Here is a 22,933-nt window from a genome sequence, read left to right as displayed (position 1 = left end):
CATTTTAGTACATATAACCTAGTTTAATTGATTTTACCTTAAAAAAATTCTCTGAGACAATATCTAAAACCAGTCAAGACAGTGGACAAGAATGTGCCCATTTGCCCAGTTTTGCCCACAAATCCCACAATCAGACAATCTAGACAATAGTGTCATGTATTTGCTGAGTTCACTTCAGGGAGAAGGAGGTAATTGGTCATATTTTAGTTTGTTCAGATTAGTTTAATTATCTCTTGCTACTAATAAGGAGGCTATTATATGTCCACTGAGCATTCTTACTAGGTCTGCTTGGAAGCTATTTATTTACTTATTTATTTACTCTGCCTTCTTAGTATAAGGGAACAAAAGGTAAAACGGTTTGCATGATGTGTCCAAGATATGCCTTTGAGAGACAGATTATGTGCTGGGGAAGAAAGGAAAGGAGGGAGGGAGGAAGGCATTAAAAAACTATGTGTATCCCTTTAATTCAACCCACATTAGGAAAAAAAACCAAATAGAAAATGAAATTTTAAAATGATAACACTTGTATTAGCATAAAAATTCAAATACTTAAAAATAAATGTACAGAAACATGTGAGTGATTTCTACACTGGAAACTACAAAATATTACAGACAAATTAAAGAAGACATTAATAAATAGAGGTGTATATACTATTTCATGAATTAGAACGCTCAATATTATAATGATGTTATTTCTCCCTAATCTGATCCTTGCTATCATTAAACTGCCTATCAAAATCCTTCTAGGTACATTTGTCGATCTTGACAAGCTGATTTTTAAAACATTGTATGGAAATACAAAAGGCCAAGAATAGCCAAGGCAATTTTGAGGAACAAAGCTGAAGTATTTATGCTGCCAGTTACCAGGACTTATTATAAAGCTGCTAAGTGATTTAAACAGAGTGGTATTGTCACAAGAATAGACAATGGCCAATGAAACAGAATGGAGAGTCCATGAACAGACCCACTCATACGGACACCTGATTTATGACAAAAGCAGTGCTGCAACACAAGGGAAAGGGTCTTTTAATCAGTAGATAGTGCTTGATCAGTTGAATATCCATATAAAAACATGAAGTTTATACCTGCTTTATATCATATTTAAAAATTAATTCCAGGTGGATTATGGTTATAACTACAAAAGATATAAAAAAAATAAAGCTCTTAAGAGAAAATATAGGATAATACCTCCATGGTTTGGAGAAGGCAAAAAGATTTCTCAGAGCACAGAACAAAATTTGAGGGAAAAACAATGAGGTATGCTTGCTGAACTCCTTCAAGTCTGACATGTATCTCCAAGTATTGACGTGCCATTGTGTGAAGTTAATTTGGATTTCTGATGTAGAATTTTACTCATTCAGGAAAGCATGACAGATTATTTAGTTATCCAGACCACCCCATGGGTGCCAAGAATCTACTGAGTCTCCTGGCTGGTTCTGCCCACTCTGGCTTTCTGCGCTCCTGGGTAACCCTACTGGGATCAGTCATGTGATCTCCAGGGTTCAAAAAGCAGCAAGGATGTTTCACCCCATGAGTATTTCTCAATAGCTGGTTTTAAAATGTGTGAAAACATGTTTTCTTCCTTCTTCCAATATGTTCTCCCAAATGATAATACTGGTATTTGAGATATAGTGACTCATTGGAAGGGACATTTGATCACCCAAAGGTCCCTAGCCACAAGATGTTTCAGAGAAGACCCTCCATGCATTTTATGATCTCATTAAATACAACCTTTGGGGCTTCCCTGGTGGCGCAGTGGTTGGGAGTCCGCCTGCTGATGCAGGGGACACGGGTTCATGCCCCAGTCCGGGAGGATCCCACATGCCGCAGAGTGGCTGGGCCTGCGCATCCGAAGCCTGTGCTCCGCAGCGGGAGAGGCCACAGCAGTGAGAGGCCCGCATACCGCGGAAAAAAAAAAAAATACAACCTTTGGCTCACTTATGTGCTGTGGTATCTGCTTCCAACCACTTTGATGGTAAAAGAAGGAAATGGATCTTCAGTCCCTCTTTTAAGGATTCATGGAGTGGTAATATGCTGTGAAAACTATACATTTTAATCTATTTGATGCCTACCTCAAGCCAAATCGACTAGATAAAAAGGTAATTTTATAAGACCCAAACTAGTGCCTCAAACTGTCCTGTCTCGTGGTTTATGTTTCCTGATATTCCTAAACACAAACATGGATCTTTTGGGGCATTCATATTCTCATACTGAATTTTCTCAACAAAAGGGGATTCAGATATCTAGTTCTTTTTTTTCTCTTTGTTTCAACTTCATCTTTCATACCATGGTTTTGTTATTGTGGAGAAAAAATTAAAACTACAGAAAATCATAAAGAAAAAACAACAACACTTGGGTATCCAATACCTTGAATTAACAAGTGTTAGCATAACATGATTTACTTCAGTACTCCATTTTTAGATTCTTTTAGATTACAGTTTATCTGAGAAACATGAGACCACCTTAGAACAAGTCTGTAGGTTTTTGAACCCACACCACACACACACAAAAAAAACGCCAAATCAGAGAAATTCATGGAGAAATGGAACACAATCAGGTTGAGATGTCACTGAATAATTATTTCATATAATGAGCACAGAGTCACAAATATAAAGAACTAAAAATGACAGTGATGAACATTAACAAAGGAAATAGAAGTTGCTGTTTTCCTTTTTTAATGTGAGACATTGGCTAAAGCCAATGGGAAATTTCTTGGCTGGTCTGAGTAATATTTTATTGTGCTTAATTCAAATTGTATAATAACTTTTAAATTCAAAAACTGCACAAAAAGAGTGGAGGCCTCAGTTAAATCAGATTTCTGTACAGACTCTGTAGATATTGCTGTTACCAACTGGCAAATACAGGTGGTCCTCACTATTCACAGTACTGTTAGCTGAAACCTGTGCATGTTGAAACTGTGTCATGGCCTGTGTGGTTCCTTGTTACCCGAGATAAAAGCTGATATGCAAGCGTTTCATTTAACACCGTACCAGGCGTTGCAACGACCACCTGTATATTTCAGTTTATATTGATCATTGCCTGAAGTTTAGAACAAACAAACATTGTGTTCCATTTAGAATTATGACCACATGAAAGATATAAATAAAATAATGAAAGTATCTCTGGGTGAGTTTAAATTTTTCGGATCATTAACATCCAAAATGATTTTTTACATCTGGATTTATATTCCTATCAACGCTTCTCAACTCTCCTTCATTCCAGGGGCTGAGTCACCTGCACCAGCATAAAGTGATTCATCGAGATATTAAAGGGCAAAATGTCTTGCTGACTGAAAATGCAGAAGTTAAACTAGGTAAGAACAGAATCCAGTGAGCCTAGGAATTGCAGAAAATGATAGGATTGTTTCAGCTGTTTTTTTTTTTTTTAATAATGTAAATTTGTCGCTGTGGATTTGGAGGTCATTGTACCTAGAATAGAAAGGAAAATGTTTCTTTGGCTATTTAAAAAAAAAAAACATTTTCTAGGGCTTCCCTGGTGGCGCAGTGGTTGAGGGTCCACCTGCCGATGCAGGGGACGCGGGTTCGTGCCCCGGTCCGGGAGGATCCCACATGCCGCGGAGCCGCTGGGCCCGTGAGCCATGGCCGCTGAGCCTGCGCTTCCGGAGCCTGTGCTCCGCGGCGGGAGAGGCCGCGACAGTGCGAGTCCCGCGTACCGCAAAAAAAAAAAAAAAGAAAAAGAAAAACATTTTCTAAAAGCTCTTTGAGGAGTGAATTGGTATACAATATGGTAAGCAGATCCATGTGCTTAATCGATGTGTAGAAACAATTGAGTTTGTTTTTTAAGCAAAGACCCTTTAGATTAGAAGTGACTGACCTTGGAATGGTTTCCCCTATCTTACAGTTTGTTTATATTGTTGCTGCTATAACAATGATGAAATTTTTTTAATTAAAAATATCCACAGTTAGACATTCATTATTTAGAAAAATGAATTCCTGCTATATTCCCATATGTTTTAAGTTATATTTACATCGATTTCATTATTATCTAGGGCACCTGTACAAAGTGGATGCTCAATATTCTACTTCACGTGCATACTAATTATCCCACTTTCATCTGCAGAGTTATCAGTGAGGGAACCCTTTTCTCTGATCTATTAGAGCCCTTCCCACAATAAGTCTGGGATTATCCAGATAAGGTACAGAATCCCCACACGCATTTGACTACTTGATGTATATGAGTAAGAGCATAGATTGACAAATACTCTGTAGGATATACAATTTGTTTCCTACCAAAGAATCACTGTCCATATGATTGTTCATTTTCAAAGAGATTTAAATGTCTCCTATGGTTATATCCCAAACACGTGCTCTTGCCTTTTTGTTAAAATATACAATTTCCATTTTTTTCTTAGTTAGAATTTGGGGCCAAACTTTCATCTCATGAATATTCCCTTTTAAAACAAAAGCATACATTAGGTAGGGAAAGCAGTTATATATGTACTGACTACATAAGCTATCCTCAGAATATTCACTCATCACTAATTAACAGTTACTTGTTGAGAGAATATTATATGCCAGGTCCTGTACAAAATGCTTTTAGGTAGATGATTTCACTTAAACATCAGAGTGACACCATGTGAATCTCATCATCCTCATTTCATGGATTTGGAAAATGAAGCTGAAAGAGGTTGATCTAGTAGCCCTAGGTTGCATCACTAGTAAGTGTCAGAAATGAGATGCAAATTTAGGCAGTCTGACTCCAGAAACTTAGCTGTTAACTACTTTCTTTGCATCCTCTAAATACTATCCTTTATGGCCCAAGCTTGACTTTTATTTAACACCTCTTTTTGGCCCCCCATGTAGCACTGATGTAACCAGATATAACCCCCGTGCTTTTCTCACTGGTACGCTTTATCCATTTATACATGAAGATTAAAAGTATACATTCACTAGAGATTATCATACTAACTGAAGTAAGTCAGACAGAGAAGGACAAATATCGTATGATATCACTTATATGTGGGATCTAAAAACATGATACAAATGAACTTATTTACAAAACAGAAACAGACTCACAGACATAGAAAAAAATTTATGGTTATCAAAGGGGAAGGGTTGGGGGAACAGATAAATTAAGAGGTTGGGATTAACATATACACACTACTACATATAAAATAGATAATCAGCAAGGACCTACTGTATAGCACAAGGAACTCTATTCAATACTCTGTAATAATCTATATGGGAAAAGAATCTGAAAAAGGATAGATATATGTATAACTGAATCACTTTGCTGTACACCTGAAACTAACACAACACTGTAAATCAACTATACTCCAATATAAAATAAAAACTTTTTAAAAAATATACATTCACAATAGTGAAAAGGAAGAAGCAACCTGAGTGTCCAACAGATGAATGGATAAACAAAATGTGGCACCTACATACAATAGACTATTATTTGGTCTTCAAAAATTCAGAAGGAGGGGCTTCCCTGGTGTTGCAGTGGTTGGGAGTCTGCCTGCCGGTGCAGGAGACACGGGTTCGTGCCCCGGTCCGGGAGGATCCCGCATGCCGCGGAGCGGCTGGGCCCGTGAGCCATGGCCGCTGGGCCTGCGCGTCCGGAGCCTGTGCTCCGCAACGGGAGAGGCCACAGCAGTGAGAGGCCCGTGTACCGCAAAAAAAAAAAAAAAAAAATTCAGAAGGAGATTCTGATGCGTGCTGCAACATGCATTAACCTTGAGGATATTATGTTAGGTGAAATAATCTAGTCTCCAAAAGACTAATACTGTATGATTCCACTTATATGATGTATCTGTAGTAGTCAGATCCATAGAGACATAAAGTAGAATGGTGCTTTCGGGGGGCCAGGGGCCCGGCGGGGTGGGGAGGGGAGGAGAAAGAGAAGTTAATGTTTAATGGCTACAGAGTTTCAATTGAGGAAGATGAAAAAGTTCTGGAGTTGGATGGTGGTTATAGTTGCACAACAATGTAAATGTACTTAATACCACAAAACGGTCCACTAGAAAGTTGTTAAAATAGTAAATTTTATGTTATGTATATTTTACCACAGTAAAAAAAAATACACATTCATTTTATCACTGTGTAAGACCTTAGATGATAGACTTTATTCGTTTGTCTTCCCATAACTAGTGGACTTTGGAGTCAGTGCCCAGCTCGATCGAACAGTGGGCAGGAGGAATACCTTCATCGGGACGCCCTACTGGATGGCTCCGGAAGTTATTGCCTGTGACGAAAACCCAGATGCCACATATGATTTCAAGGTATGACTTCTTACTTCTTCATTACGTTTCGAAGCATGCCTAACACCTTACCCTAAGACTGGTAGAGAATTCTTTCATGGCTTTGGGCTTGTGATTTGTATAATCCAAAGGGAGAACTAAAAAACATTACTTGAGTTTAAAATTAGAAGACATCCAAGTGAGAATCTTTGTAATGAACTCATCCATCATATCTGATTGCCTGTTGGTAAAAAATGTTTAAACCATTTTCTGTATTCTTTTGAACTTCTCTTGCTTCTTATTAGAAAACATTTCTATTTTGGTTATAGTTTAGATTTTTGGCAAAGTATATATATTCTGAGAGCTTTTCATGTTAAAAGAAACCAAGATATGAGTTTGTTTTTGGGGATCATCTTTTTCTGATTAAGAATAATCATATTTACTCATTTCTACATTGCTCAAAGTTTAATTATTAGAGTTTCTTTTCAATGAGAGAGAACCAAATGGGATGTTGGTAGCTACTATATGGTGTTTCTGTAGCCTGTTGCAGTGTTTCATAGAAATCTGACTTATGGCTTGATACTTTGTACCATAAACTAGAAATTTGCTAATAAATTCAAAACAGTGTTTAAGTAGAGAGGTGGAAGTTGTCCCCTTCTCCAAGAAGCCCTCCTCTTTTCCATTCTGTTAGGCAATAATCAAACATAATTTGTGTTTACTATCCCATCGATAGCTGCAATGTCAGGTGACATTGTTGTTGTGAATTACAGCTGAAAGTTGAGACCTTAAGGTTGGAGGTAAATGAGATGTAGGAACTGTGGGTGTTCAGATTATCCAGTAGACAGAGAGACACCCTGTGGTCTCTGTGTAGATCACAGGACAACCTTGGGGAAAACCTGATGGTCATTTCATAGGTGAATGGACCTTTTTTTCTATTATTTGAGGTAACATTGGTTTATAACATAAGTTTCATGTATACATTATAATTCAACTTCTGTATACTCTACAGCATGCTCACCACCAGAAGTCTTGTTTCCCTCCATCACCATACAATTGATCCCTTTTCCCCATTTTGTGCCCCCTTTCCGCCCTGGTAACCACCAATCTGTTCTCTGTAACTATGTGTTCATTTTTGTTTTGTTTGTTCATTTCTTTCTTTTTTTCTTAAATTTTTTTTATTGAGGTATAGTTGATTTACAATGCTGTCAATCTCTACTGTGCAGCAAAGAGACTCAGTTATACATACATACACATTCTTTTTTATATTCTTTTCCATTATGGTTTATCACAGGTAATGGAATATAGTTCCCTGTGCTATACAGTAGGACCTTAGTGTTTATCCATTCTAAATGTAATAGTTTGCATCTACCACCCCCAAACTCCCAGTCCATCCCTCTCCCTCCCCTCTCCCCCAGCCTTGGCAACCACAAGTCTGTTCTCTATGTCTAGGAGTCTGCTTCTGTTTTGTAGATAGGTGCATTTGTGCCTTATTTTAGGTTCCACATATAAGTGATATCATATGATATTTGTCTTTCTCTTTCTGACTTACTTCACTTAGTATGATAATCTCATGTTGCATCCATGTTGCTACAAATGGCCTTATTTTGTTCTTTTTTATGATTGAGTAGTATTCCATTGTATATATGTACCACATCTTTATCCATTCATCTATTGGTGGACATTTAGGTTGTTTCCATGTTTTTGCTATTGTGAACAGTGCTGCTATCAATATAGGGGTACATGTATCTTTTTAGTTTTTAACATCTTTATTGGAGTATAATTGTTTTACAATGGTGTGTTAGTTTCTGCTGTATAACAAAGTGAATCAGAAGCTGGGACGAAGTGAGAGAGTGTCATGGACATATATACACTACCAAATGTAAAATAGATAGCTAGTGGGAAGCAGCCACACAGCACAGGGAGATCAGCTCCATGCCTTGTGCCCACCTAGAGGGTGGAATAGGGAGGGTGGGAGGGAGACACGAGAGGGAGGAGATATGGGATATATGTTTATGTTCATTTATTTCTTATATTCCACATATGAGTGAAATCATACAGTATTTGTCTTTCTCCATTTGACTTATTTCACTTACCATAATAGCCTCAAGGTCCATCCATGTTGTCACAAATGGGAAGAGTTCATCTTTTAATGGCTGAGTAGTATTCCATTATGTGTGTGTGTGTGTGTGTGTGTGTGTGTGTATATATGTATATATATATATATATATCACATCTTCTTTATATCACATATATATATATCACATCTTCTTTATATCACATATATATATATCACATCTTCTTTATATCACATATATATATATCACATCTTCTTTATATCACATATATATATATCACATCTTCTTTATCCATTTATCCATTGATGGGCACTAGGTTATTTCCATACCTTGGCTATTGTAAATATTACTGCAGTGCATATATCTTTTCAAATTAGTGTTTTCATATTCTTTGGCTAGATACTCAGAAGCGGAATAGCTGGATCATATGGTATTTCTAGTCTTAATCTTCTAAGGATCTCCCTACCGTTTTCCATAGTTACTGCACCAGTTTACATTCTCACCAACAGTCTACAAGGGTTCCCTTTTCTCCTCATACTCTCCAACTCTTTGTTATTTCTTGTTTTTGATAATAGTTGTTCTAACAAGTGTGAGGTGATATCTCATTGTGGTTTTGATTTGCAATTCCCTAATAATTAGTGATGTTGAACATCTTTTCATGTGTCTGTTGGTCATCTGTATGTCTTCCTTGGAAAAAATATCTATCATCTCCTCTGCCCATTTTTTCAATTAGATTGTTTGGGGGTTTTTGGTTGTTGAGTTGTATGAGGTTTTTGTTGTTGTTTTTTTGCGGTATGCGGGCCTCTCACTGTTGTGGCCTCTCCCGTTGCGGAGCACAGGCTCCGGACGCGCAGGCTCAGCGGCCATGGCTCACGGGGTCAGCCACTCCACAGCATGTGGGATCTTCGTGGACCGGGGCATGAACCCGTGTCCCCTGCATCGGCAGGCAGACTCTCAACCACTGTGCCACCAGGGAAGCCCCAGTTGTATGAGTTTTTAATATTTTGGATATTAACCTTTTGTAGGATATATGACTTACAAATATCTTCTTCTATTCAGTAGGTTGCCTTTTTGATTTATTGATGGTTTCCTTTGCTGTGCAGAAGCTTTTTAGTGTGATGTGGTCCCACTTGTTTATTTTTGCTTTTGTTGCCCTTGCCTGAGGAGACATATTCAAAAAGATATTGCTAAGGCTGATGTCAAAGAGTGTACCACCTATGTTTTCTTCTAGGAGTTTTATGGTTTCAGGTCTTATATTCAAATCTTTAATCCATTTTAAGTTAATTTTTCTGTACTATGTAAAATGGCAGTCTAGTTTCATTCTTTTGCATGTGGCTGTCCAGTTTTCCCACCACATTTATTGATGAAACTTTCCTTTATCCATTGTATGTTCTTGGCTCCTTTGTCTTAATTAGTTGTCTGTATGTGTGGAGGGCTCTCCGTTCTGTTCCATTGATCTGTGTGTCTGTTTTTATGCCAATACTCTGCAGTTTTGATCACTATAGCTTTGTAGTATAATTTAAAATCAGGGAATATGATAACCCCAGCTTTGTTCTTTTTTCCTCAGGATTGCTTTTCAGGATCTTTTGTGGTTCCATACAAATTTTAGAATTTTTTATTCTGTTTCTGTAAAAAATGTCACTGGGATTTTGACAAGGATTATATTGAATCTGTAGATTACTTTAGGTATATGGACATTTTAACAATGTTAATACCTCCAATCCATGAGCACAGAATCATTTTCTATTTCTTTGTGTCTTCTTCAATTTCTTGAAACAATGTCTTATGGTTTTCAGTAACAGTTTTCACCTCCTTGGTTAAATTTATTCCTGGATATTTTATTCTTTTTGTTGCAATTGTAAATGAGATTTTCTTAATTTCTCTTTCTGCTAGTTTATTGGTGTATCAAAACACAATAGATTTTTGTATATTTATTTTGCAACTTCACTGTGTTCGTTTATTATTTCTAACAGTTCCTTTAGTAGTGTCTTTAGGATTTTCTATGTGTAAAATCAATAGAAAACCAATGTCATCTGCAAATAGTGATAGTTTTACTTCTTCCTTTCCAATTTGGATGCATTTTATTTCTTTTTCTTGCCTATCTGCTCTGGCTAGGACTTCCAATACTGCGCTGACTAAGAGTGTAAGAGTGGTGAGTGGGCATCCTTGTCTTGTTCCTGATTTTAGAGGGCTAGCTTTCAGGTCTTGATCACTGAGTATATTAGCTGTGGATTTGTCATAGATGGTCTTTGTTATGTTGAGGTACGTTCCTTCTATATCCATGTTATTGAGTTTTTTTTTTTTTTAACACAAATGGATGTTGAATCTTGTCAGATATTTTCCTTTCATCTATTAAGATGATCATATGATTTTTATCCTTCAGTTTGTTGATATGGTGTATCACATTGATTCCAGATGTTGACCCTTCCTTGCATCCCTGGAATAAATCCCACTTGATCCTTTTAATGTGTTGTTGTTTTGGTTTGTTAATACTTTGTTGAGGATTCTTGCATCTATGTTCATCAGAGATATTGGCCTGTAGTTTTCTTATTTTGTCTGGTTTTGGTATCAGGGTAATGTTGCCCTCGTCAAATGAATTAGGAAGTGTTCTAGCCTCTTCAGTTTTTTGGAAGAGTTTGAGAAGTTTAGGTATGACATCTTTGAATGCTTCATCAGTGAAGCCTCGTGGTCCTGAACTTTTGTTTGGGGAGATGTTTTTGATTACTGTTTCAATCTCTTTGCTAGTGATTGGTCTACTCAAATTTTTTATTTCTTCGTGATTCAGTCTTGGAAGGGTGTATGCTTCTAAGAATTTATCTATTTCTTCTAGACTGTCCAATTTGTTGGCGTATAGCTGTTCATAGTAGTCTCATGATTCTTTGTATTTCTGTGGTATCTGTTGTAAGAGAAATGAACTTCTCTTTCATTTCTGGTTTTATTTATTTGAGCCTTCTCTCTTATTTTCTTCGTGAATCTAGCTAAAGGTTTGTCAGTTTTATCTTTTCAAGAACATAGGCGAATGGAGTTTTCTTTCTTTTTTTTTTAAAACGTTTTTATTGGAGTATAATTGCTTTACAATCGTGTGTTAATTTCTGCTTTATAACGAAGTGCATCAGTTATACATATACATATATCCCCATATGTCCTCCTTCTTGCGTCTCCCTCCCACCCTCCCTATCCCACCCCTCTAGGTGGTCACAGAGCACCAAGCTAATCTCCCTGTGCTATGTGGCTGCTTCCCACTAGCTATCTATTTTACATTTGGTAGTATATGTAAGTCCATGCCACTCTCTCACTTCATCCCAGCTTACCCTTTCCCCTCCCTGTGTCTTCAAGTCCATTCTCTAGTAGGTCTGTGTCTTTATTCCCGTCTTGCCCCTAGGTTCTTCATGACCCTTTTTTTTTTTTCTTAAGATTCCATATATATGTGTTAGCATACGGTATTTGTTTTCCTCTTTCTGACTTACTTTTCTCTGTAGGTGCATGGACTTTTCACCAAAGTACTTTAATGATCACCTTGAAACACCCTCATCTTACAGCTGTGGAAACTGAGGTCCAAGACCTTTGCAAGTGCACACCTCGTTAGTGATCTTCTCAGAGACTTGATCCCACATCTCCCACTCTCTGTTGAGAGCTCTTTCCAATATATTACCCTGCCTCTCTCTGATGCAATCCTATATAAATATCCAATTTACCAACAAAACAGCCTCTGAAGAGTATATTTGGAGAATTCCTCTATTAAAGAACATTTTTAGTTCTCCACATGTGGGGTTATTATGGAAATCAGGTCACAAAGATGCAGACATTGCAATGTCTTTGGGACCCAGTGTCTCAGGGCATTGACAAAATTATTTGCTTCTTTGGAGAAATGCAAGCTTGAAGGTCTAAAAACAAAATAATCTCCTGTAAATTTCCTCCTTCTTTCAGAGTTAGTCACTGTAATAACCTGACACCAATCTGTCTGAAAACAGCTGCCAAGTTAAAAATTAATCTCCTGCCAAAGTAAATGTCATTTATTTAAACTGCTAATGATAAGCACATTTGAAGCACATTTGAATGATAAGCATAATTTGATTTGCAAATCCCTTCAGAGGAGCCACTACAAAATATATGTCCCAGACCAAATACGTGTATCGTAATTGGCTATAAGCAATTCTTCAAACAACAGTTATACCTAACAAGTGCTAACTAGTCTACATCTGGGCCACAGATATTTTAGACTGCTTTATAACATACCACGGAGAATCAGAGTGTTTCAAACTTTCAACCTTAGCTTAGCCTTTTAAGTATTTTGGCTGGCTCTAGTATATAGGGGACTTTTGTTCTGTGGCATAAAATTGATCCCTGTGGGACTTCCCTGGCAGTCCAGTGGTTAAGACTCTGCACTTCAAATGCAGGGGGTGTGAATTCGATCCCTGGTTGGGGAACTAAGATCTCACATGCCACGCGGCACGGCCAAAAATATAAAATATATATATATATATAAATAGATCCCTGTGATGTAGTTGTTTTCAGTAGAGTAACTAGAAGAGGACTTCCTCTGGTGAAGCCAAAGCTTGGAATTAAAGTGGTATCTTAAACCTCTTTGTTCAGATTAGGACTAAGAAATACAGTTTGGGGTCAGTGAAAAAATTTTTGATACTAACGCATAACCCTAGGTGTGGACAAAGCCTGATGTGTGAATAACCACAGGGGGCATCATGCTGCACAGGGTGATTTCAGAGGTGCTGGAAGCCCTTGTGATTAGGAAAGTATCCTGAGACATTAATAAGTTGAAAATTAATTTCTGTGCCTTTTATTAAAAAATAAAGAATCCTGATGAGAGAACAGATTCAAGTCTATCAGCCATTTTCCACCTTAGTACGAATTAGTTTTTTAGGATTGTCATAAATGCAGGTTGTACAAGAGGAAGAAGTCATGGCAAAAATATGAGCTTCACTGATCACTTGTCCTGGGAGCATGACAAAAGGGTAGGTTAGGAAGGCCAAGCAGAAAGGAAGATTTGGGGGTTCTTTGAAGATTCATTTTAACTACTTTGTAGTTTTACTGTGGATCAGAGAAGAAGCTATACTTTCATCTTTCTACTTCTTCTTTGGCATCAGATCCTATACTTTTTTCTGTTCACTATTCTTAGGAATGTAGCCTGTCACCGGGAGACAGCTTGACAATATACTGACTTTCAAAACCCTTTATTCATTCACTCAGCGTATATTTATTGAATGCCCACTATGCAAAAGGAATTAGCCAAGCTCTATCTGTATGTGCAGTTTTCATCTAGAAAGTCCATTTGCGACCCCGTCAAAGTTAAATGGTTTGCTACTGTGTGTTTGGTTGTCCATTTGAGCCAGAGTGTATCCCAGCCTCAGAAACTGATGTCAGCGTTTTGGGCTCTCACGTGCTGTAGATACTTTCAGCCTAGAGGGCACGTTTAGAATAAAAGATGACTCGAAGGCCACTGGGCTTTGTTAGGTTTTCTATCACAAAAGCCCTTTCTTTAAAATAAAGACAAAATGCAAAAGAGTATAGTTTGGTTTTATTACAAATATTTGATTATTTCTTAATTATTTATTATTTTATTTGTCTACAATGTCTTTAGAAACTGCTATAATTTTTTTAAAAAAACTGGAGAAATTCAATAAAATAAGAGCCTCTGTGGAAAGTAGTCTGAAGAGCTCATGCTTTTTTTTGCAATCTGGTTTTGTCTGATAATCTACTGGGCACAGTAAGTAACTGACTGAAAATAACCCCTATCCTAAGGAGGAGTGCCGGAATCTCATTTGCCTGGTGTGTTCACTTTCCCGTAGAGGCCCTTCCTTTCTTGTTTTCAGAAAATCTGCCAAAACACTTCAAGCAAAAGGAAAGGTTTCATTCTCCTGATAAGTACGTGGGGCAATAATGAAAGCTTTCTCATTTCATAATAAGCATTCAAAAGACTTGAAATTAATAAAACTGTTCAAAATTCCTAGGCTGTTAAAATTGTTATTTTTTTAAACTTGAATTTCATTTCAGTTGGATGGGATTTGCCAAGTATTTTGTAGTCCTGTGTATTTATTGCTTTAACAGAACCACTCACTAAAGAAAGTTCTCCGTGACCAAAAGCCCATTCATAGGGAACTGGCTGAATAAAGACTGGCACATCTGTCCACTGGAATATTACGCAGCCATTTGAACAATGAGGTAGTGTATATGTTGAAGTTGGGCAGATCCCAAGATACAGTGTTAGGTACACAAAGCAACTTACAGTATAGTACACATAATAGACTCTTATTCTCCCCTACCCCATGGATAAATGGCATGTGGATGGAGAACTTAAACTTTTTATTTTCTGTCCTGTTCTAATTTTTTACACCATAAATGGTCATGCTTTCATAGTGGTTTAGTCAAGTAAAGGAAGTACAGTGACATGGCATATCCCCTCAACCCCACCACCCATCCTCTGGCCTGATCTGTGCTAATATCATTTGTTATTCACCTAAACTCTGTTTATGAGACTGTGCACACAGGTGCGATGGACCATTTAAAGTCATAGGTGTCTCCTGCAGGGTTTGAGTCAGTATTGTGCTCTGGCTGTAGAGCAAATACTCATTCTCCAGTGTTATGGGTAATCGGCTTTACTCATGCAGAATGAAAAGAGCCCCTGTAGGTAAGAGGCTCGGCTGGAGATAACGTGAGCAACTTGACTAGTCAGGGGGGCATCACCAAGATGTATGTGGGGTGTCACGTAAGAGCATGATACTCACATCGCAGAACGAGGTCTACCTCTCAAATGAGACCTGGCCTCTGTCTACTGAAATTTCAACAAAGGTCTCATGCCCACGCGGTAAGAAAGAAGGATGATACACACACCGTTATTATTATGAGCGGAAACAAACTTCTATTAAACAGATTTCTCATGCTCCATGTTCACACCCACGTACACAGCATTCCTTAGTCAGACATATCACCACCTCTTCTGGGCTCCAGGCTGATCCCCACGTGAAGAGAATAAGCTATTCTTCCAGTATTTTCCCTCTGGTCAGATAACAAATGTAGTTGAACAAGGGACTCGGTGGGAAATGGGATTATGAATAACTACTCGTGCCTGATTATCCTCAGTCACCCTGAACTCACCACCCTGGTTCTGTTTATATATAATGTAGTATATAAGTGTACGGCCTAGGGAATAAGTCCGCGTTTTGAAGTTGAACAGGACTGGTTTAAAATGTAGACTTCCTCTCCTTGCACTCTATTCCTTCAGGGAAGTTATTTAACCTTTCTGAGTCTCTGTGGGAATGACGATTGTATATTACAACGTTAGATTAGAATAAAGGGAGCTAACATATGTAAAGGAATTAATTCAATGCCTATTTGGTAAGTACTCAGTATACGATAGTTAATATTTGTGTTTATGTGTCATGTGAAGGTACTGCCATTTGGAGCCATTTTGACCTAAAAAAAACCCCAGCAATATCATAGGATTTGAACTGCCTGTTTGCATTATACACCTCTAATTGTCTGCTTACATTGAGCCAGAATCTGTTTCTCTGTAACTTCTATCTCTAGATTAAGGTGCTGCCCTTAGGGACCCATACAATAAATTCAATTTCCTTTTTCCAGCTGGAACATTTCCAAAAAGTGAATAAAGAATAAATTACATGACAAAAGACTAATTTCTGGTCTTGGTAAAATGGCTGATCTCTTGGTCTTGGTAAATTAAAACTTGGTAGAATCCACTGCACCGGTTATGCCTGGTATGAAGCTATTGTCTGTCAACTCTAGACCACCTTGCTACCCTCTGCTGTGGGATGATGGGGCCAGGATTCAGCTAACCCCATTTCTGCTTGTCCCTCTGGGTAGACTGCAAGGCTGGAGAAGGAAGGACACGCCCTTTCCTGTTTGCTTCCCCTGAACTTCCTGTTTGCTCCTGCATCCTCCCAGCAACTTCTTTGAGTACCAGGGCTCCTTGTCAGCTTACCTGACTCAAGTTTGCTGGTTGAACTGCCAGTCAGTGATAACTGGACCTCAGGATCTGTCTGTGCCACTATTTGTTAAATACCCACTATAGACACTGCGTTGTGTTATGAACTTTGCAGATATTATCTTACTGAATTCTCGATGAACCCTGCAAGATAGGTGTTCTCTTTGGGCTACAGGTGAGGAGATGGGTTCAGAGGAGTCGAGGGGCTCGCCCCAGCTCTGCTGGCTGCGCAGCATGTGTTCTTTCTGCCTCTTGGCGCACGCTGGGGCTCTGCTCCTGCCCTTGCCTCTCCTTCCTTGTATGGCTGAGCACAAGGAAGTGTTATTTTCTTCAAAAAGTGAAGTGTTCTTTTCTTCACTTGTTGAGCAGCCTAGCCCCAAGCGGAATGCTCTATCATTACGTTCAAGTTGCCTTCGTGCCATCTGGCCCCTCACCAGGCAGAAGTTGCGTGCTTGCCTCTGCCTTCTCGGAGGCACTAGAATTTGTCTCTGTTCTGTTTGTAATGCACACAGGACTGGGCTATTAATCATGCCACAGGCCAGGCTGCACAGCACCTCTAGAATAATGAATTACCCAGCTCCTGCCAAAATGAGTCCCACCACAGCCACGAAGGAAACTTATCTCTCCCTGACTCTCTCCTCATCTTGTTCCTCCCACTTCCCTCTCTCATCTCCTGTGATCTGTCTTGACAGTTGTAATTGGAACATTTTCTCCCATATTTAAGTTCTGAAGTGTCTCTGGGACTTGCTAATGTATCCAAAGGCTTAAACAAGGCCCGTCAAGGACGTTTATTGCTTTCTAGCATGGGCAGTTAAGCGTAGCTTACAAGCAGCTCTGGGTATATAGGGCCAGGAATATAAATGTTCCTTTTGGAAAACAAGAGAATCCCAGGGGGGGAAAATGATCTTAATGATGATATCAAATGAAGGCTTAAAGAAGAAGTAATTTCTGTCTTGGTCACGTGACAAAGGATGCATAGGAGTTGGGATGCTGTGACCTTTGGTTTGAAGGGGTTGTTTGGGAGGTTTGGGGAAAGCAGCCTAAGAGAGGATCTGAGATGCTGTGTACTGAATAAAGGAAACATCTCTCTTCACTAACCCTTCCCTCTTCCTGTGGGATAAATCCAGGACCACCTAACGACTGGGACCTCTCTTTTTCCTTACTGTTGAAATACGCTTTCTCAAATTATTGCTCTATACATATTACCACTAAGAAATGCTTTTAGCTGTACTTATGTTTCTTATGTCACCGGAATTCTGGAGGCAGGCAGTCCAGGGTTGGTGTGGTGGCTCGCTGATGTCTTCAAAACCCAGGCTCCTACCTTTCTGCCCTGTCATCATTAATTTGTTGACTTATTGCTTCATGGTTGCAAGATGGTTGCTGTAGCATGTTTTTATTCAAGGCACTAAGAAGTAGGGAAGAGGTGTCAAGACACCAGCTATATTTGTCACTTATTTCAGGAAAAGCAAAAGCTCTTACAGAAGCTCCTAGAAGCTCCTAGAAGATGTTTGCCTGAGTCTCATGAGGTCACATCCTTAACTGCCATCCTTAGCTGCAGGGAAATCTGGATAAACAAGTTTAGCTTTCCTATACTCTGAAATGGAGGCAACAAGGGCAATGAGGGCTGAAATGCCTGTTGGGTTAGCCAACAAACAGTACTGGCCACAGCCAAGTAGAGGGAAATCGAAGAGGACTAAACTGGGCAGGCAAAGGCAGTCTCACCTCACAGTAGAGGAGAAGAAAATGATTAATATTCTTGAGCCCACTCTATGCCAGGTTTTGTGCTAGGCGGCATACCTACATGCATACATGCCACAGTTGAAAGCTAAGCTCTGAGCAGTCTTCTGGATGCGGTTCAGTTGGGAACCTGGACTTGAATCCAGGTCTGTCTGACTTGAAAGCCTATTCATGCTCCCTCTAGGAGAAGCTGAGCACTGGTTTGGGGTGTGCCTCATGGAATCTCAGCACCTTCATTTGAGTGGCCACACCTTCAGTTACCTGTAGACAAAGTAGGAATCTGAAGCAATTATTTTATGGGCCCCAAAAGTTTTTTTAAGTGAATTCTCAGGTCCTTACAGTGTGATGATAGTTAAAAAAAGAACTAGCCTGGGAGGCAGGAGACCAAGCTCTGATTAAAACTTGGTGCTGACTTGCTCAGTGATCTTGGGTAAGTCATTTTTTTCTCATCTGGGAAATGGAAGGTTGGACTAGATGATCTACAAAAGGTCTATCAGCCTTAAGACACTTAGGTTTTGCTCCTTTCTCTCATGCATCTTTCATGTGTTCGTTATTTCAACAAGTATTTATTAAGTGCCTACTCTGTGCCAGGCACTGTTCTGGTACTGTGGACCAGTCAACAAAGCAAAGATCCCTGCCCTTGTGGACTTCATGTTCTAGTGTGTGTGTGTGTTGGGGACAGAGACACAAACAATGAACAAAAAACGTAATAAATTAGTGACAAGTCAGTTACACAGTTTTCAGAAGATGACCCGTTCTCTGGGGAACAAAAGTGGGAAAGGGGAAGGGATCTGGCAGTGCTGGGAGAGAGGTTCGGTGGTCCTCACTGAGAACACAGCATTTGAGCAAAGACTTTATGGAGGGGAGGCAGTCAGCCAGCTCATAATTGGGCTTTGGTCCCGCAGGCAGAGCAAGTACCAGGAGTTTGCCCGAGTTTCCTGAGCATTTCCTTCCCCTGTCTGAGGACTGGCCTGGAGCCTTTCTCATCCCAGTTCCATCATTTCCTTTCAGCTGTGTTGGCTTTCAAACCAGCTCAAGCTTCCTAGACTTAAAGGCCATTTAAATTTGACTTTGCTGTGGCAAGTAGGTGCATAGAGCCTGGCCACCACCTTCATAATTTGTACCTCGGTTCACACTGCAGAAACACTCGGTTCCTCGAGATGTTGGGAAGGTGGTGGGAGAACTACGAAGGCCTGGAGTCTTATCAAAACAGCCCAACCCACCAGTTCCAGACTGTTCTTGCTGCATTTCTTGTTGAATGCTTCCTGCACACTAGTGACTCAGGGTTTTCATCATGTTCCCCAATGATTGTCTGTGTCAGTCAACCATAACGTTCCAGGTACAAGAGAGCTGTGTGGTCACCTTTACCGGTGACTGCTTCTGAGCCAGCCTGTGATGGGCGGCCTGGGCTTTCCCCATTAGCTGCAGAAGGAACCGCAGTGAGAAAGGCCAGCAGCCTGCGGGAAGACTCAGCCATTTGCTGGGCTGTGCTGACTCTGTGTGTGTGTGTGTGTGTGTGTGTGTGTGTGTTCAGTGACAACTTTGAATACATTTGAAATGGAAGAAAGAGAAAGGACAACAGTTGACTCCTTGAGTTGCGTTCTATGCAGAGAAGTTACTTAGAATCTGTGGACAGTGGTTTTGCACAGATGCGTTGTTATCCCCATTTGGACTGAGAACCTCTATGAACTGTAATATTTATGTGGACAGGTTGATGGCTTGTGAATTAAAGAATCCCCCCTTGGTCCTAGTGTGGGGTTAGCGTGTGCCCCAGCCGCCTGCTCTAAGGTAGATCACACTTTAGGCAAGAGTCTAGACCCCATAGAAAGCCCCCTCTAGGTTGTATGGGCCACAGTCCAAATACTGAACAAGGCTGGGTATCACCCACTGGATATTGAGAAGTTTGGTCCTAGGGAATGGCTCAGGGTGGATTTCATAGTTCTCTTCCAGTTACATATCTTTTCTGTGTGACCTTTACATTTGTTTGATGGGAATAGCAAGGGAACTTAATTTTGATCTCTGAAATCTGAGTGAGGTTGCCGGTGAGAGTTGGGAATTATGTACAAAATGCAGGATACATTTAAAATGAAAGGAGGGTGAAAGTCTTCCTCAGGACTGTGGGCCATTGAACTGAATTTTACATGTGTTTTCTAATGGTTTTCCCATCTTTTGATTTGTTTCCCTCCTATGCACTTGTTAGAAACTACTGAGCCGTGGACACAGAGTAGGGGAGAAGCATAGTGCTAGAGATGGAGATTGCACAGGTTGAGGTGGAGACATTAGCCTAGAAAATTCTGATAAGACCATAAAAGTCAGTCTGAGAATAAGAAAGACGATAAGGGTATAGGATTTCTATTTTACATTTTTGTCTACTTACAAGATAAAAGATATTGTTCATTCATTCAACAAATATATCAAACACCTACTACTACTGTGGCCGGCTCTATTCTAAGCACTGAGATACAGCAGTAAACACCACCATCCAAAAGCTTCCCTGTCGACATCTTGCCTGGTTACATGATATGAAATTGCTGTTTCTGTAGGTTAAAAACAATTGATTATAAATACAATATGATCTAGCATTTACTCTATGATCCAGCCATTCCACTCCTAGGTTTTTACTCAAAAGAAGTAAGAGCATGCATCCAAACAGAGACTTGTATGTGAGTATTTGTAGCAGATTTATTTTTAATGGGCTTGACTGGAAGCAACCCAAATGTCCATCAAGTGAATGGATAAACAAATTGTGATGGAACACTTCTCGGCAGTGAGAAGGACTGAAGGACTGATACACGCGGCAATATGGATGGACCTTAAATACATTGTGCTAAGTGAAAGAAACCAGAGGATTTCATTTTATACAACACGTTAGAAGATGCAAACCAATCCGTAGTAACAGGAAGCAGATCATTGGTTGCCTTGGAACAGGAACTGGGGTTGGGGACAGGAAGGGCAGGAGGGAGAGACTGCAAAGGGGCAAGTGGGACCTTTTGGGGTGACAGATGTGTTTGCTGTCTTGACTGTGGTGATGGTTTCACAGGTGTATACACACATCAGACACTTTCAAATAGTACACTTTGAATATGCCCAGTTAATTACATGACGGTTATACCTCAATGAAGGTGTTAAAAACAGTGGAACAGCAGCAATTTCATATGTTTCAATCAATAGATAAATGTTAGTGCTAAATTCATGTTTGAAACCTTATATTCATTTTTCATACCTGGATTGAAAAAACTCACCATGTGTCAGGCACCGTGAAAGTTATTATCGATGGAAAGCGAATGAGGCTGTTCCTGCTTTTAAGCTTAGCGGGCAAAATCAGTTTGTAAAGAGACAGCTGGACAGCTTTCCCCCAGGCAGTTCTGAAGCAATTACCAGGTTTAACCAAGTTATCCTCTGTTGACTGCATTTACGCATGTGTCCGTGCCTTCCTTCTTTTTCAGAGTGACTTGTGGTCTTTGGGAATCACCGCCATCGAGATGGCAGAAGGTGCTCCCCGTAAGTACCTTCCTCTGGGTGAAATCTGTTACTGGTCTGCCCTGCAGGTACTGACGGTTCCTTGCCAGGAGCTGCAGTGGCTTTATTTCTGCTACACCAAGCCCTGCATGGACTCAAGCTGGCATATTGAGAAAGCAGAGTCATCTTAAATCCACCAGGAATCCATTCATTTCAGAGGGGTGTGAGGATCTTGTGTTTATGAGGGGGAACAAGAATGCAAAGGGAAGCAAACTTTGAGAGTCTAATCTGTTTCCAGATCTGGTGTGTGGTTTATTCTTGAGCTACTCTTCGCCTGTGGTAAAACTGCGACCAAGGCACAAAGGCTGTAAACGCCAACGTAACAAAAATTCACAGCCGATTTTCAGTGCATGGGTTATGTGAACACCTGCACTCCGTTTCTCTCACTCCCATTAGAATACCGCTGTTTAGAGTTTTAGATTTCCCTGCTTATTGGAGGCAGAGTGGCCAGGGCTCTGCCTACCTGGAGAACCTCTCCAATTCCTGGAGATCTTGAGCACAGACCCCACAGAGAATCTCCCCAGCCCTGTGGTCACCACGAGCATGCATCTCAGAGACTCCACGCAGGAAGTGCAACTGACCAGGGGCAGCTGTTGCCGTGACACCGGGGCTGCACCTCCCGAGGGCCACTCCGCACCAGTGACCGAGCGTGGCAGGGATATAAGGCAGACCCTTTCCTGGAAGACAGGGATTCCTTAGAAGGCAGCTTTCACTCCTTAGTTTCCCTCCTTGGTTTCCTTAGAGTGTGGGACAGCCTAGCACACTCCACCTACTTTTTCTCCCTCCCAGCATACTTCGTAGCAATCTGACAACTCTCCCAGCCTTCCCTCACTCCTTCTCTGTTCAGACAAGAATTTCCCCCAGTAATATCCTCTCATGTTTAATACCACCTTGGTGTCTGCTTTCCAGAGGACGCGGACCAAAGCAGGCCCCCTGTTTGTATGATGGGTCATTGTGCTCATAGGACCTTTTACCGTCACGTTATCATAGTTTTCTTATTTCTCATTCCAGAGTTGGTAGAATTCATCTGTAGCATGACTGGAGTGTTTATTGACAAAATCCCCTCATCCACAATGCTGATAGGCATTTATGAATCAGGAAAATAATACTGGCAGTCTTGAAACCATATCGTCATTCTTAATGAGTAATAGAGAGGGCTAAAAATAAATTTCCACCCACCAAATCCTTTAGCTTTCGGGGAGAATATGTTCTTATTCTAGGCACAAAGGAAAAGATACTCCCAGATGAAAAGTAAACTAGTGAAATATTCTGATTAAGATAAGAATGTATGAGTGTTTTCACTAAATGTCATCTTCACAATTTGAGATATTTTTATCTCTTCTGCCAGACTTCCTTTGCTTTAATCCTCTGGTCTTCCTGGGGCCATTGAACAAAACAAAACCCCCAAAAAACCCATCATGAAAAGCCACTCAGGGTGTTTGG

At 40.0% G+C, this 22,933-nt stretch overlaps 1 protein-coding gene across 8 annotated transcripts in view; it reads left to right on the top strand.

Moving 5' to 3' along the window:
- Positions 1–22,933, top strand: part of TNIK (TRAF2 and NCK interacting kinase) — a 412,271-nt gene that overhangs the window by 277,171 nt on the left and 112,167 nt on the right. For all 8 annotated transcript variants that reach the window (XM_082655678.1, XM_082655677.1, XM_082655674.1 and 5 more), the window contains exons 6-8: positions 3,223–3,313; positions 6,114–6,244; positions 21,418–21,472. In XM_082655678.1, coding sequence (XP_082511804.1) covers positions 3,223–3,313; positions 6,114–6,244; positions 21,418–21,472 — 277 coding nt within the window. The remainder of the gene's footprint in view (positions 1–3,222; positions 3,314–6,113; positions 6,245–21,417; positions 21,473–22,933) is intronic.

The sequence above is a fragment of the Grampus griseus genome (genome assembly GCF_964374135.1).
Source record: "Grampus griseus genome assembly, chromosome: 5".
NCBI lineage: Eukaryota > Metazoa > Chordata > Mammalia > Artiodactyla > Delphinidae > Grampus > Grampus griseus.
The sequence above is the reverse complement of the archived record's forward strand: the minus strand, read 5'-3'. Positions and strand labels throughout refer to the sequence as shown.